At 27.8% G+C, this 13,817-nt stretch overlaps 1 protein-coding gene across 1 annotated transcript; it reads right to left on the bottom strand.

The window, feature by feature from the left end:
* Positions 1-2,519: 2,519 nt before the first annotated feature.
* Positions 2,520-11,249, bottom strand: LOC132949012 (N-acetylneuraminate 9-O-acetyltransferase). The gene is made up of 14 exons (XM_061019752.1): positions 10,825-11,249; positions 10,625-10,721; positions 9,014-9,281; positions 8,809-8,928; positions 8,612-8,746; positions 6,749-6,984; positions 6,553-6,684; positions 6,336-6,484; positions 5,822-5,991; positions 3,807-4,043; positions 3,622-3,728; positions 3,344-3,560; positions 3,057-3,275; positions 2,520-2,951 (listed from the first exon to the last, which is right to left on the bottom strand). Exons 1-14 carry the CDS (start codon positions 10,988-10,990, stop codon positions 2,826-2,828), a joined length of 2,379 nt encoding a protein of 792 aa, XP_060875735.1. The 5' UTR covers positions 10,991-11,249; the 3' UTR covers positions 2,520-2,825.
* Positions 11,250-13,817: the final 2,568 nt, after the last annotated feature.

The following is a 13,817-nucleotide window of genomic DNA, read 5'->3' as shown; positions in this document are numbered from 1 at the left end:
ATGGGAACCCTCGGCATTTAATTGTTTTTTACGTACACAGATAAACGGCACCCGTAGTTCTGTTATTATTATACTATTTATAGTATTTCGTTCTGTTTCTTTCCAACAGACCATATCATTATTTTACGCTACATGCGATGAATGCGAATCCTCATTTCTGATCGTTTTTAAATTTAAAAAAAAACAAGATTCTCAATTGATTCTAAAAAAATGAACAAAAAAAAACAGGAATCCAAATTTTCCTTACAACAATCTTTAAGAAAAATGATTAGTTATGCGATGCAATTGAATGGCAAGCCCTGCCATTATGCTATATATAAAATGTAATTTATTTCTAATTATTTATTAATATCGGTTAAAGATTTAAAGTATGTTTAATTTTATATTGTAATATACTGAAACGTAAACAGGTCTAACTATTTGTATTTACTCAATAATCTGTGTAGATTAGAGTGTAGCTAATATAGCTGTTGTAACTTGTAACGAAAAAAAAATGGGAAAAAATATTACAGTATTAGTTATACTCAATGGCGCAAATAGGGGGGGGGGGGCTTGGAGGGACTGTGTTTTACTAGATAATTGACTGTTATTGCTTTACTCCCCCCCCCCCTTTAAATTAAAACTAGCTGATACTGATCTAATGATCTAAGCGAGTTCGCTTCTAGTCTTTGACACTTTACAAGGAATCTTGTCTTTTACATATTATATCAAGAACTTAAGATAACACGAAAACTAATAAACTTTATCTTACCCTTACGTACCAACCATCATTTTAAGTATTTTGAATACAGAATAGTTAATAAATAATAACAATTAGTGTACAGTAGAATTATTTTTAACAGTTGTTCTTGAGTATTTATACATAGTGAAGCTGAGCTCATTCAACTTTCACCCCAGTACATTCGTTTTGATTTTAAATTTAAAATCGCAGTTACATTGCTGTTTATCAGAATAATTAAGGGACCCGGTGCCAGTTTTTAATTTTCCACAATTCTATAAAACTTGAAAATTAAATTTTATATTTTAGTTGCCACCTTAATAATACTTTTCGACTAATCTACTGCCCGATACCTATTTATGTGTGGTAGATAGGGTGTATTATATTGAAAAAGATAACTTCACGGGAATAATTATCAGGCCTTGTAGAATTGTCGTTTTTTGATAACAATTTTTTTATTTGAAAGAAGACTTCCTACAGGCCGCATCGAACTTTTTTTTTTATTTTATTTAAAATAATTGAATAATATAATTTATAAAAAAAATGCTTAAAATTGTAATATGTTTGAAGACATATACAATTTGAGATTAAAATATTCAAAAACAGAGTTTGATGGGGCCTGTAAAATATTACCCTCTATTAGTTAAAAAAAAAATTATCAAATTTGGTTAATTTTACAGAGCAGGATCATTATTTTCATAGACCATATTTTTGTGTACAAAATTACATTGGCACCGGGCGCCTAAGTCATTAAGAGGAAGTCAAGCACACTATTTGGTTTTTCTCTCTGGCCAACGCCAAACCTAGTAATTTTGCATTTAGATTTAGCAGAACGAATCATGTGTTATTATTTTATTATCTTTAATATTATAATGAATTGTTATTAATAATAACTTATTATTATTAAACTTACATTTAAGGATACCACATTGACCACCTTTAAAGCAAATTTTGATTGTTTTTAAATTCTAAGACTTAACAAAAATATGCTAAAAATGAATAATAAAAATTTACTTTCCGACCATAAATAGTTCAAAAATAATTTATTTTGTTACAGATTATATTATAAAACAATTATATTTGTTGAAATTAAATTGTTAAAATACAGTACAAATACAGTATAAAACTTTTATCAAATTAACATTTAAAATGTATAATATCATTACTTCTGTGCAATCTCAAATCTGGTTATTTAGATCATTCATCATTCTATCCATAACAATCAACGCCTAGGAACCTAACTAGTAAATTGATACTAAGTCAGATTTTGATTTCATAATCCACAGCACTTTTACAACAGTACGTTTTATAAGTTTAACTCTTTTACTAATTCAGAATTCTGTCCACTTGAGTCTAGCGTTCAAGTATACATCACTTATGATAAAAAAAATATACATTTATTATACTTATAATTTATTATAAACTGTAATTCCTAATGACTGCTAAATTTTTTTACCTTTATTTACTAAACCAATTACAATAAAAATAATATTATTGTGTAAACAAATATTTCAAATTTAGTGCAGCTGTCTAATTATATTTTTTATCCAGAAGTCTGATAATTAAATCAAACGTCCAAAGTTTTAAATGGAATTATACAATGTTATTTTGATTGTAAATACTATTATCAATAGGGTATTATAATGTATAGTTATGAAACTAAAGTTCAATTAATATTGAAGGAGTAGTATGCAATGCAGAAAAAACCTATGTATAAACTATAGAAGGAAAAAAAAATTTTATATATTTGACACAGATATATAATATATATATATATATATAAAAGTAAATAACTACAAGAAACAAAGGAGAAAAATCACAAAATATATTTATTTTATCAATACTAATTTTAAAAATATAATCATAGTATAATATTATAGTTGTTCGTGTCAAAACATTTGATTCTGAGAAATTAATAGTACTAATAGTAACAATAATATGATTTAACAGTTGCCTTTATAGGATATACAAATTAACAACTTCAGTATAAAAACAACCCAAATAATATAGTATTTTACAAATAGTTTCATTAATACTACTTTGGTTATTTAAAAACATCTATTCTTCACAATTAACAACTTATCGTGTATGCATGAATATATTGTATTTAAAACATGCCGTCGTTTGCTCCTAACGGTATTAACAACAAGATGAAACATATAAGGTTACGGAATAAATCTTTATGATCAGATGGCACAGCATATGGCGTCAATTTGGTTGTAATATCATGTAACTGTCAAATAATATTTGTATTGAAAAAAAAAATTTATTTAGAATACTAGATATTATTATTTACTATTTAGATATATAATATTTAGTATGAATGGGATATAATTACCTCATGGCAGATGCAAATAAAAATGAACGAAACAATTAAACCATTGAGTACTGGATAACCAGGTAATAATACAAGAACTCCATGAGTATCGGCTGCTAACCATATATGACATTGGCAAACCATTAATTCTAAAGAAATTCTGCCAAACCAGGCAAATAAACTGGAGAAACGCGTTCTCAATACGCCAGAAACATTTCTTAATATTATGTAACTAACTATCTGGAAATAAAAATATTTAATGGTACATACACTATTTTTTTTTATAATTATTGCATCTTGAGTCTTACAGGAATGACTGATGTATAAGATAATAGTTCATAGCATTCTGTTTTATTCTGACACAAAATATTATAAACAGTCGACGCAATAAGTCCAATGAATGCAACGAATGAAGAGAATACAGCTAATCGAGGCGATACCAAATTACTGTGATTATTGTCATCAATTAAATTATAACGTTGAGCTAAGATGATGATAAAACTCAGTATTACACCATTAACAACACTAAACATATATTATTTTAATTATTATAAATATTTTATATTAAATTTGTTATATTTGTTACCTAAAACGGTTTAGTTTCCACCGATACCACCATTCATGAATATCGTCATCTGTAGTTACAAATAAGGCTTTCCATGGACGCGTGAGAAAAATTTTATCAAAAAATACCTAAAAATTAAAATCAATTAATATGCATTATTATATATTTATAATTATATGAATTATGGGTATTATAACTAAACATACCTCAGACATATAAAGAATGGTGATGAAAATGAAAAGAGCTAATATTTTTAAAATTATATATAAGTACTGTGCCGGTCTTATTTCAGATGAAGCTGCAGTTACACGAGGTGGACAAATTAATAGTAAGTAGACAATAGTAAACCAAAATGATACTAAAGGTATGTAATAATAGAATTGGTATGGCCGGTTCATGCAAATACACAACACTACAGTCAACATGTTCAATCTAAATAAGATCTATAAAAAAAAAATTCAATTATTTTTAAGATTATTTATAGTTTAAATATGATATGTCCATTATTTTTTATTTTTATATACAAATCTAACATATCAGTACATTAATTTTTTTTTTTTTCTCTTACTAATAACTATTTAAATTTTAGAGTAAATATTAAAATTAAATTTTTTATGTCTATTTTGAAAGTCAACATTTTTAAAAATAACGCGTTTTTGAAATATACATTACAAAAAAAAAATATTGATATATTTGGCTTACTGGAACAGTTTATTGGGATACAGAACATGATTTGTTGTTGATTTTCAAAATGGCACCACATGCCAAACACATACAAAGAATTTTTTTGGGCTAATAATATCAAATATCAATACAATTCCCTATTAGGAATAACAAAAATATTATAATACCACATACACGGCACAATTGTACCTCAAAAATATAGACATTTTTACTAATTGACTATTTATTGTAATTAACCTATACCGTTGGATCAATTTCTGGTGGAAGAAAAAAGGCATAAATAAGGTATTGAGACTGTGTAACATTATTATACCCTATTCCAAAAGAGAAGACACCCAATTTACTTAGAAAAATTAGTTTTGCACATGGCTGCCTGGTGTCTTCTCTTTTGGAACAGGGTATAATTTTAAATTAATTGATTTGTTTTTCAGACATTTTGTTTATATTATGGCTAATTTGTTGTAAACTTTATACATTTTAGGTAAGTTTTCCTAATTTTTAGACTTATAAGATCTTTTTTATTTAATATTATTTTTACTGTTGTAGTAGAGGTGCTTGTTTATGTTACACTTGTGTGCCATAAATGATAATACAGACATATCGACATGTAGGTACCATTGTTGGTGCCTCAAAGTATCAAAACCAATAAAGAATTACAGAATATAGCTACTAATAAAATACTGTATGGTATATTCTGAATGAATTAAACCATTTTATAACATCAAATTTGATTGTTTTAAGGGTAGCTTTGAATGCATTTTTTAAAATATCCTAGTCCTAAATCTATGGTGATGAACATAGTTACAACTATGCATACATAATAATTTGTATAAAATATACATTTAATTATATGATTATAATACTGTAAATATGATTATATTATTATGGTACAAATTGTATATTATAATACATCCAAATGTAACCTGCATATTAAAATAATCTATTGTACAAATTATTATAGAATATAACCAATTAAAAGTTTTCTAGTTTCAATGTGAAACAAAAAAATAATGATTTTAATCATTTGATTAAAATTTAAAAATAGTAACAATCAAAATACATGTTATAAAAATAAATAAATACACATAGAGCACACAACATGCACCAATATTTTTAAAGTTGTGTGTATGTCATCCATTTGATATTCTGATTCGTTTTGTGATACTGAGTCGGTACATAAATTAAAAAGAGTAAAATGTATACAATATGAGGCTTGATAATGTACAATAGGTATAATAGGTACAATGATCCTCAAAAGTTTTTCTTACAGACATTTAAAGTATCAATTAAAAATATGTATTTATAAAAAAAAAAACTGGTGAAATATTGAAAAAAGCCTACTAAATATTAAATTTGAATACAATTATTTATTATTTATACAATTAAAACATATGTTCCACATCACTTTCCTTTATCAGTTCTCCGTCCAGTAGTATAAAATTCACACAAGACCAGAGAATGATAAAGGAGTGTAATTGGAAAATCTGAATGACGAATGAGGATTTTATAAATACATTGAACAAAATCGATGTTTTACCTGAAAGTAACGGGTAAGTCCTGCATCACTTCTATGCCACATGTAATAAAAATGACCATATCCCGTAAGAAATAGATATGCAGATATCAATATTTGAACATGATTTGCAATTGATGTTTTGATACTTGCTCCAGTTAAATTGTATATTAAAATTATTAATTGCATCCAACCTAGAAATAAATTATTTATTTGTTGAAGTGAAAATTGTATTACTATATTTATTCTAAAACATAATATTTTTATTACTTTGTACAGAAATATAAATCAAATTCACTCATACATAGGTCTACTTAAGACTTTGAACAAATAGTTATAACCAAAAAAAAAATGAATAAACATTTAATAGATTATTTTATTAAATATACGGGATAAACCATATAATATTACACATTATTATGAGTAATGTATAATATTATGTTCTGTTTTCTGAAATTTTTGTAAATTAATTATCTATGAATATTTTTATAATTTTTGAAAGAGAATTGAATTAAAACAAAATTCTTAAAACTAATACCTTTCCATTCGTCAGTTTGATCTCGATGAAGTACTTTTGTGTATCTACTTTCTTCAGTAAAAAATAAACCGAGAACAAATACATAACCAACAGGCAACCAAAAACTGGCATCAGAATAATATTTGTTTTCTTTCATGAAAAAATTTGTTCTGAAAATGAAGTAGTTTATTCATCATAAGATATTCTAAAAGATTCAATAGAAGAATCAATAATTTACCTGTCACATAAGTAAAAATAAATCATAATAAGACCCAATTTTGCAAGAGAAATCATTACCACATAGCTTGGTTCATTTTTAGATAACCTATTTTGTCGATATCTAACTGCCATTAGGATTCCAATGAAAATACTAAATACAAAATATCTAAAATTTATTAAAAATTTAAAAATGAGTTTATATTAAAGTAACTTACCAAATGATAAAAAAAACCAACATATAACTTTGTAATGAAGTATATGGTTCAGTACTTGAGCAACAGGTACCATCATTGAAATTCATGTGATCGTTGCAATATAAGTTTAACAATATTTGAGCTCTTAATCGTAAAGATGCATTACTAGAATGGAGACCATCTAGACTATCATTCATTTCCCCCTGGGACACAAGTCTTGAACTCCACCACATTTCAGCTGAACTTTTACTTAGAACCTAAACATTTACAAAAATCATATTATTTAAAAATACTTAATAATTTAAATATAATTAGTCATTTAAATTATGAGTTTAATACTTATTTGTTAACAGTAAAAAATACTTATAATGTAAATTCAGAACATATTTATCTTTTACATGTAGTGTATAACATTATATAGTGAGTAAAATGTTATAATAAACAACTATCAATTTGTACATATAATTCATAATTTATATAACTACTTGACACATTTGGTAAATAGGAAGTATTATCAGTGTCATGTCAGTAAGTATCACTAATAAATAAACTACAAATACACATTTTGTAAAAAATTAAAAATTCAACAAAAGTAAATGAAAAAAATATTAAGAGGACGCTCTCATGCTTTGTTGTCTCAGTCTTATACACGTACGACATACCAAATTTTCGTTCGCTAGTTTCAATAGTGTGCTGTTAGTTTTGATATTACGAGTGATTTGTCCAATCATCAATTTTTTAGATAATAATATTATCTGTGTTAAGCATTGACTTTTATTCAATATTTTAATTTTCAAGCGAGATATGAGCATTTTTAATTTTTGATATTTCACATACCATATCTTGCTTGAAAATGAATATTTCGAAAAATCAGCAACGCTCAAGCACAGATAATGTCCTTGCCTAAAAGTTTTTTAATAGGTGAATTCACTCTAGTATCAAAATAAACAGCACACTATTGAAACTAATGAACGACAATTTGCTATATCGTGCGTGTGAAAGACAGAGACAACAAATGTATGGGTGGCGTCCTCTTAAAGTGATTTTCAAATATTGGTTTATATGATATAGACAATTATGATTTCATCAGTAAGGTTGAGAATTTGATGCCCTATACAGGATGTATTAATTTCCTAAAAAACTATAATTACGAAAAAAATATTAGGCATACAAAATCTTTAAAATTGAACATGCATTGACACATTGTTCATACTATTTTAATTATATATTATGACAATTTGTTGATACATTGATTCAAAGATGCTGAATATTTGTGTTCATTGATCATAAATAGAGCCCGGATTTATATGCATTTAAAGTGTCAAATATGATTTAAATATGCATCAATTATCTATACGTGCTCCGATCTCATGAAGTGTTGCAAAAATGACAATATTTTAACAATATTCTTCTAGGAGACACTGTCAACGATTTTTTTTCTCCTTTAAAATTACTAAAATGTATTTATCTTTAATTAAAATAGCTAATTTATTAAAAACCCATTAAATATGCATGTTATATTTATTTATGAACCAATATGCAATAATCTTCTAAAAATGCAAAATATGCAATATAAAATGTGGTGTTTAAATACGGTGTGGAATGAACTGTGAACATTTTAAAACCAATTAGACGTGCATACACTTAGTACAAATATGCAAATGCATATAATTCCGGGCTCTAATCATAAAAATACCTAGTAACCTATTAAGTTCCTGTTGGCCTATATCAATTTTAGAAGCATGCAATTTCATATAAACTCAAATACTTTTCAATACCGTCAGCCCAATCTAACAATTGCTGGCAATAAGCTTAGTTCCTTGAGATCTATTATAACAGATTTTCATAGAAAATTAATTTTATTAAATTATTTTATAAACTTACATCCATTGCAGCTTCATTATACAAATCAATTAAATTGTTAGTAACCATAGACATTGAATTATCAAGTTTACTCTCTTCAACTGGTTCTTGCAAAACCCACAACACTATTGATTTTGATGAGATATCATTAATTGGCTAAAACAAAATACATTAAAATTAATTTTAATTAGTATAAATTAAACTTAATATTACCTTACCTTGATTAGTAGAGTGATATTAGCAATATAATCTTGAATACCGTTTAAGGATCCATTTGATTGAATGATGGGCCAAATAGCACTTCCTGCTACAATCACTCGAGGTTTATCATTTACATCCTATATCATATATCACTGTAAATTTTATTTTTATTTAGGCCGAATATACAGTAAAAATATTTAAACATATGTTCAATTTACTTGCTTTCAATTTTTTAAAATATTTGATCATTGGATCAATATATGGACTCCCAAAAAAATTTATATCCAATTTCAGACGACTATCATGGAATAGATGATCAGAGTCAGAATAATGAGAAGGTGTAAATTTTGAACTTTTAACCAACTGTGCTTTTGGTTCTATAGTATGAATTAAAGCATTATACATATCTAGTATTCTAGAGTCACCAATAAAATGAAACTGGTTATGACTTCCTCTAAATGCTAAATATTTTAAGCAACGGCTACAGTCTCTGAAATCAATATTTTAATAAATATGATGTTAAATTAATATGCATAAAATTACAAAACAGTTTATTAAATAAAATCCCATGAATGTTGGGATTACAATCAACTATTATTATTTTAATGAAATGATTCTATACTTGGTGTTCAATTTGGGATTTCATGAAACTATGCAACACTGTGACAGTGAGGTTCATTTGTTTGCATAATACTAATGTAATATTACATACATTAGGCTGATCTGATAGTGGGCAAACTTAAATTTCTGGTCAAGCCTAGGCAATCATAGTGCCCTAATATTTGGACAGCAGCTAATTTATTATTTTTTAATACATCAACATACATGTTGATGTATTAACCTATTAATGTCTATAGTTGTTGTATTTGTATAAAGGTATAATGTTTTTGTTAGATTAATGAAATGTATGTATACTTTAAGCCAGAAGTATACGCGAGAAGGAACCCGTTTCGCCCATGCAGACTGTAGGCATTCCCCCACTTTGAGCCATTTAGTGTATGTCAAATACGTGGCGATACGCAGAATCGAACGTGTTTCGGTCGGGACACGGTTTTCTTCTCTCGTGGCGCGTAGTATAGTGGTACATACTACAGATTTTATTATACTTTCACGACAAATAAAATTGTCATTATCTCCATGAACATATTATTATAACATAAGCATTATAATAAAATATATACGCACATTTTACAATGGCCCTAAAAAGTTTCAGGTCGAGCCTGGGCTTGACCCGTGCGCACACCTATGGCTGATATTATTTATGGAGATCATAAAGTAAAAGATTGTCAAAGACATTTGTCCACCTGTACTACATTATGTAAATATTTTATAGTATCTACACAATAATGTTCTTCAATTTTTAAGTTTGATTATTTTAGCATGCCAAGCACATAGCGCAATGTATTAAATTTTCAATATTTTTTTTTTCAAAATCTTATAATTTTTATCAATATAATGTATATACTGGTGGTCCTACTGCTATTTTGTTACTCCTTAGTTCTAATATAAGTCAGTAACAGCCACAGGGATGTAATAAATTTACATCCATAAACTATAACTGACCAGTTAATTTTGATCGGTTTTTACCTACCCATATTTAAATTCATACAATTGTTTAATTAAGGCTAACTAGAATTATCAAAATAGTTCAATTTTAAAATTTTTTTTTTGAATACTCAAAGCAAATAGTTTTCCCGGGGCAATTGCATATAACGCATGTTTCATTGCACCTATTCCTCCAATACCAGCAATATCCACTGTGGTCACTACTACAGCCTATTGCAGCAACAAAACCATACCTTGAGCAATATACTGAACCAAAATTAAACTTACAATTCACTATACTCATGCATCATGCAACCATATGGTTGCCAGCCCATGTCACCTTTGTATCGTCCGTCGGATAGAAGCCATTTGCAGGAATCTCTTGCTGTAAAAATATGCTAGATTATAATACGAATACTTAAAAATAGAATTGATAGTAGCATGTTGTTTAAAACTAAGTACTACCTGATATTGTGTACTTTACTTACCATAAAACAAATGGATACAAGAATGGATGACAATAAACCAAAATACAAAGCATAATGCTATTTTCTTGGCATTTTTAGAGTTAAATTTTTTATTAATGTCGTCGTGCCTCTGAACGGATTCATTGCATAATAGTGGCGCTTCGTCAGAGATTTGATCATCGGCCATTTTTCATGAATCATATATAAGCATTGCTGATATTTCGGTCACTAGCCGTGTTACATTGATTTTACCAAACACTTAACACACGATAAATCACAACAACTTGCAGAAAATGATAGCAAATTTATAGAAACTGTTAACATAAAACGAAAAACGGAGCAGAAGAGCTAAAAAAACAATATTTCACATTAAATAATTAAAACACTTAATTTTATTTTTTCGGGAGGATCGAGGATGAGATCAGAAATCATTGCCCAATGACCATTGGGGCTAAAACAGTGTAGCCATATCGCACCAACCTATAATACTATTCAATCCGAAAGCGTGGATAAGACGTGTGCAATAGTGTACATTGTACAATAGTTTACCATATTATTGTGGGTAAAGAATATTTTATATTAATTAATATAATAATATAAGAGATTATTATTATTAGTTACATTTATCAAATAAAAAATTAAAAAAAAACATTTTCTTGTAATTTCTGAAATTAATTGTTTATAAAAATTATATCTGACACTTAAAATTCCATTACTCAGTATACAGCATTGCAGCAGCTGTTATAACTTTGTAAACGTTACAATTTGAAAATAAATTATTATGTTTTAAATTTTAGATAATATACATTATACACTGCATTACTGCAATCCAGTTTTGTATAATCTATTGTATATATATTTTTTTTCAACCCAAAGGTTGGTTTACAACTACAATTCTCCATTCTAACCGATTACTCGACTTTTTTCTTTAAGTTCTTTAAAGGTTTTGACTTTTGCATCCCATTTGATTTGTCCTGTGTAAGAGTTTCGGGGACGTCCTGCAGTTTTCTTTCTTTATATCATACCCTCTAATATTATATTATGCAATTCTTCTGGATGTCTCAGGGCATGTCCAACAATTTTCCAGCGCCTTGCTCTAATCGTATCTATGAGTGTACGTTTTTCTCCCACAGTTCTAAGTACTTCTTGTCTTCTTCATTCGTTTTCCGCTCTATCCTACTTATCCTTTCCATACGCCTCCAACACCATATCTCATCTATGTATATATATATTATTTAAGGACTGTAGCAGTGGCGTAGAAACGGTTTTTGAATTGATTGAATATCATAAAACAGTGGAGTAGGTTATACGTAAATAGAGTACCTATCTTGACAATTATTCATTTGATGCAAAATTTTCAAGAAACTAACTGCTTTTAGGGCTCTAAGACATCTGCTTTTAGCAATGCTAAATTATGATATCTATATTTCAAAAGCTTATAAGTGTATAGTGATTTTTGAAAGTATTATGAGTAAATTATCAAATTAATTACATGTTTAGATAAATAAGGTATTATATTTTTAACATATTGGAAAGTAGAAACTGTTAATAATTATTGAATGGTTTATTAAAGTTTTTATTTTTCTGAAAAAGATACATGTGTATAGGTACCTAATTTCGTCAATCATAATAATATAATAATTTTATAATTTAATTTATAGATAAAATGTTTTGCCGAGAGTAATAAATTGGTCAAATAATAAAGAAATATTAATAATAAATCAAATCGTTTGCGTGTTGGTACCACAGATATATATAATAACTATAGATAGCCGACTTCTTCTGATAAACGACGCTGGTAGCCATCACCACGATTTAAGATATAGGTATATGTATATAGATATAGGTATATCTTAAATCGTGGCCATCACGGGCATATTAAGTTAAGATATAATGGACTGGAAACGAGCAGCTACGAATGTATGTACAAGAGGAAAAGTGCGTGGGGTCGTAATGTTTCCTAGAGTTTATAGCGCCCTCTGTATAAAGCACGGACTAAGATACAAATATTGTGAAGTCAAAAAAAACCACCGGTAGCGCCGAAAACATTAGGTACCTACCCAGTATTCGTATCTATGGTTCTATATATTTATATAAATGTCCATGGTGGAACGTTTTGGTGGCCGTCACCCTATCCCCGCCGACAATCGGACCATGTCGTTTCCAGTCCATTATATCTTAGTCCGTGGTTTGTACTAATAACTAATAAGATATTTTAAAAGCAACACGTCAACTTCTTCAATTTAAATAGCTAATTTAAGAATTGTTATAAAAAAAAAGTATTGTAAAAAACACGCAGGTGTACCAATAGCAAAATCAACTTTATTTTTTCAAATAGTAACTACTATATTTTTAATGGATTCTGGTAAAGCTTTTTTTTCTGAAAATGTTGATTGTCAAATTATCAATTTTGGTTCGCTAGTTTATTAACTATGGTCCTCCAAAGCTTAGTAAAATATGCATTAATACTTTTAATTGAAATAATTGATATAGGTTTAATTTACAAGAGCTAAATAATTTTTTCTTATAACTAACTTTTATAACTTGAGCTTTGAACCATAAGTTCCCTATATTGGTAGGTATCGCATGCAAAGTATGAATTTAGCAGTTAAAATGTTTAAGAATTATTTAATAATCGTAATTTAAAACCGAAAAAACACCCCAGCCACCATCTGCTGTACCTGTTGCACCACAAATCTTCAACGTTCCCAGTTACAACTCAAATCAAAAACCGACATCTCATGCCAAAGCCACAGCCAACCCTTCATCAGTCAATCAACCTCTCCACATCATCAACAAATTTATAGAAGATTTAAAATGTATTTTAAACCCTCTTTTATTGGCTCTTATACTTCCCTAATTAACAAAATTTCACTTCCCATTTCGTCCACTCCATGACATTCTTTCACCCCAAGTTAGAGGGTATCCACACTGGTGAGCCTCCCTCCTCACGTTATTCATATTTTATTTATCATAGCCCATACTCTTATTGTGCCTTATTGTGTACAGATTGT

Source organism: Metopolophium dirhodum, chromosome 7, assembly GCF_019925205.1.
Source record: "Metopolophium dirhodum isolate CAU chromosome 7, ASM1992520v1, whole genome shotgun sequence".
In the NCBI taxonomy this organism is placed as follows: domain Eukaryota; kingdom Metazoa; phylum Arthropoda; class Insecta; order Hemiptera; family Aphididae; genus Metopolophium; species Metopolophium dirhodum.
This window is presented reverse-complemented; position numbering and strand designations above follow the sequence as displayed.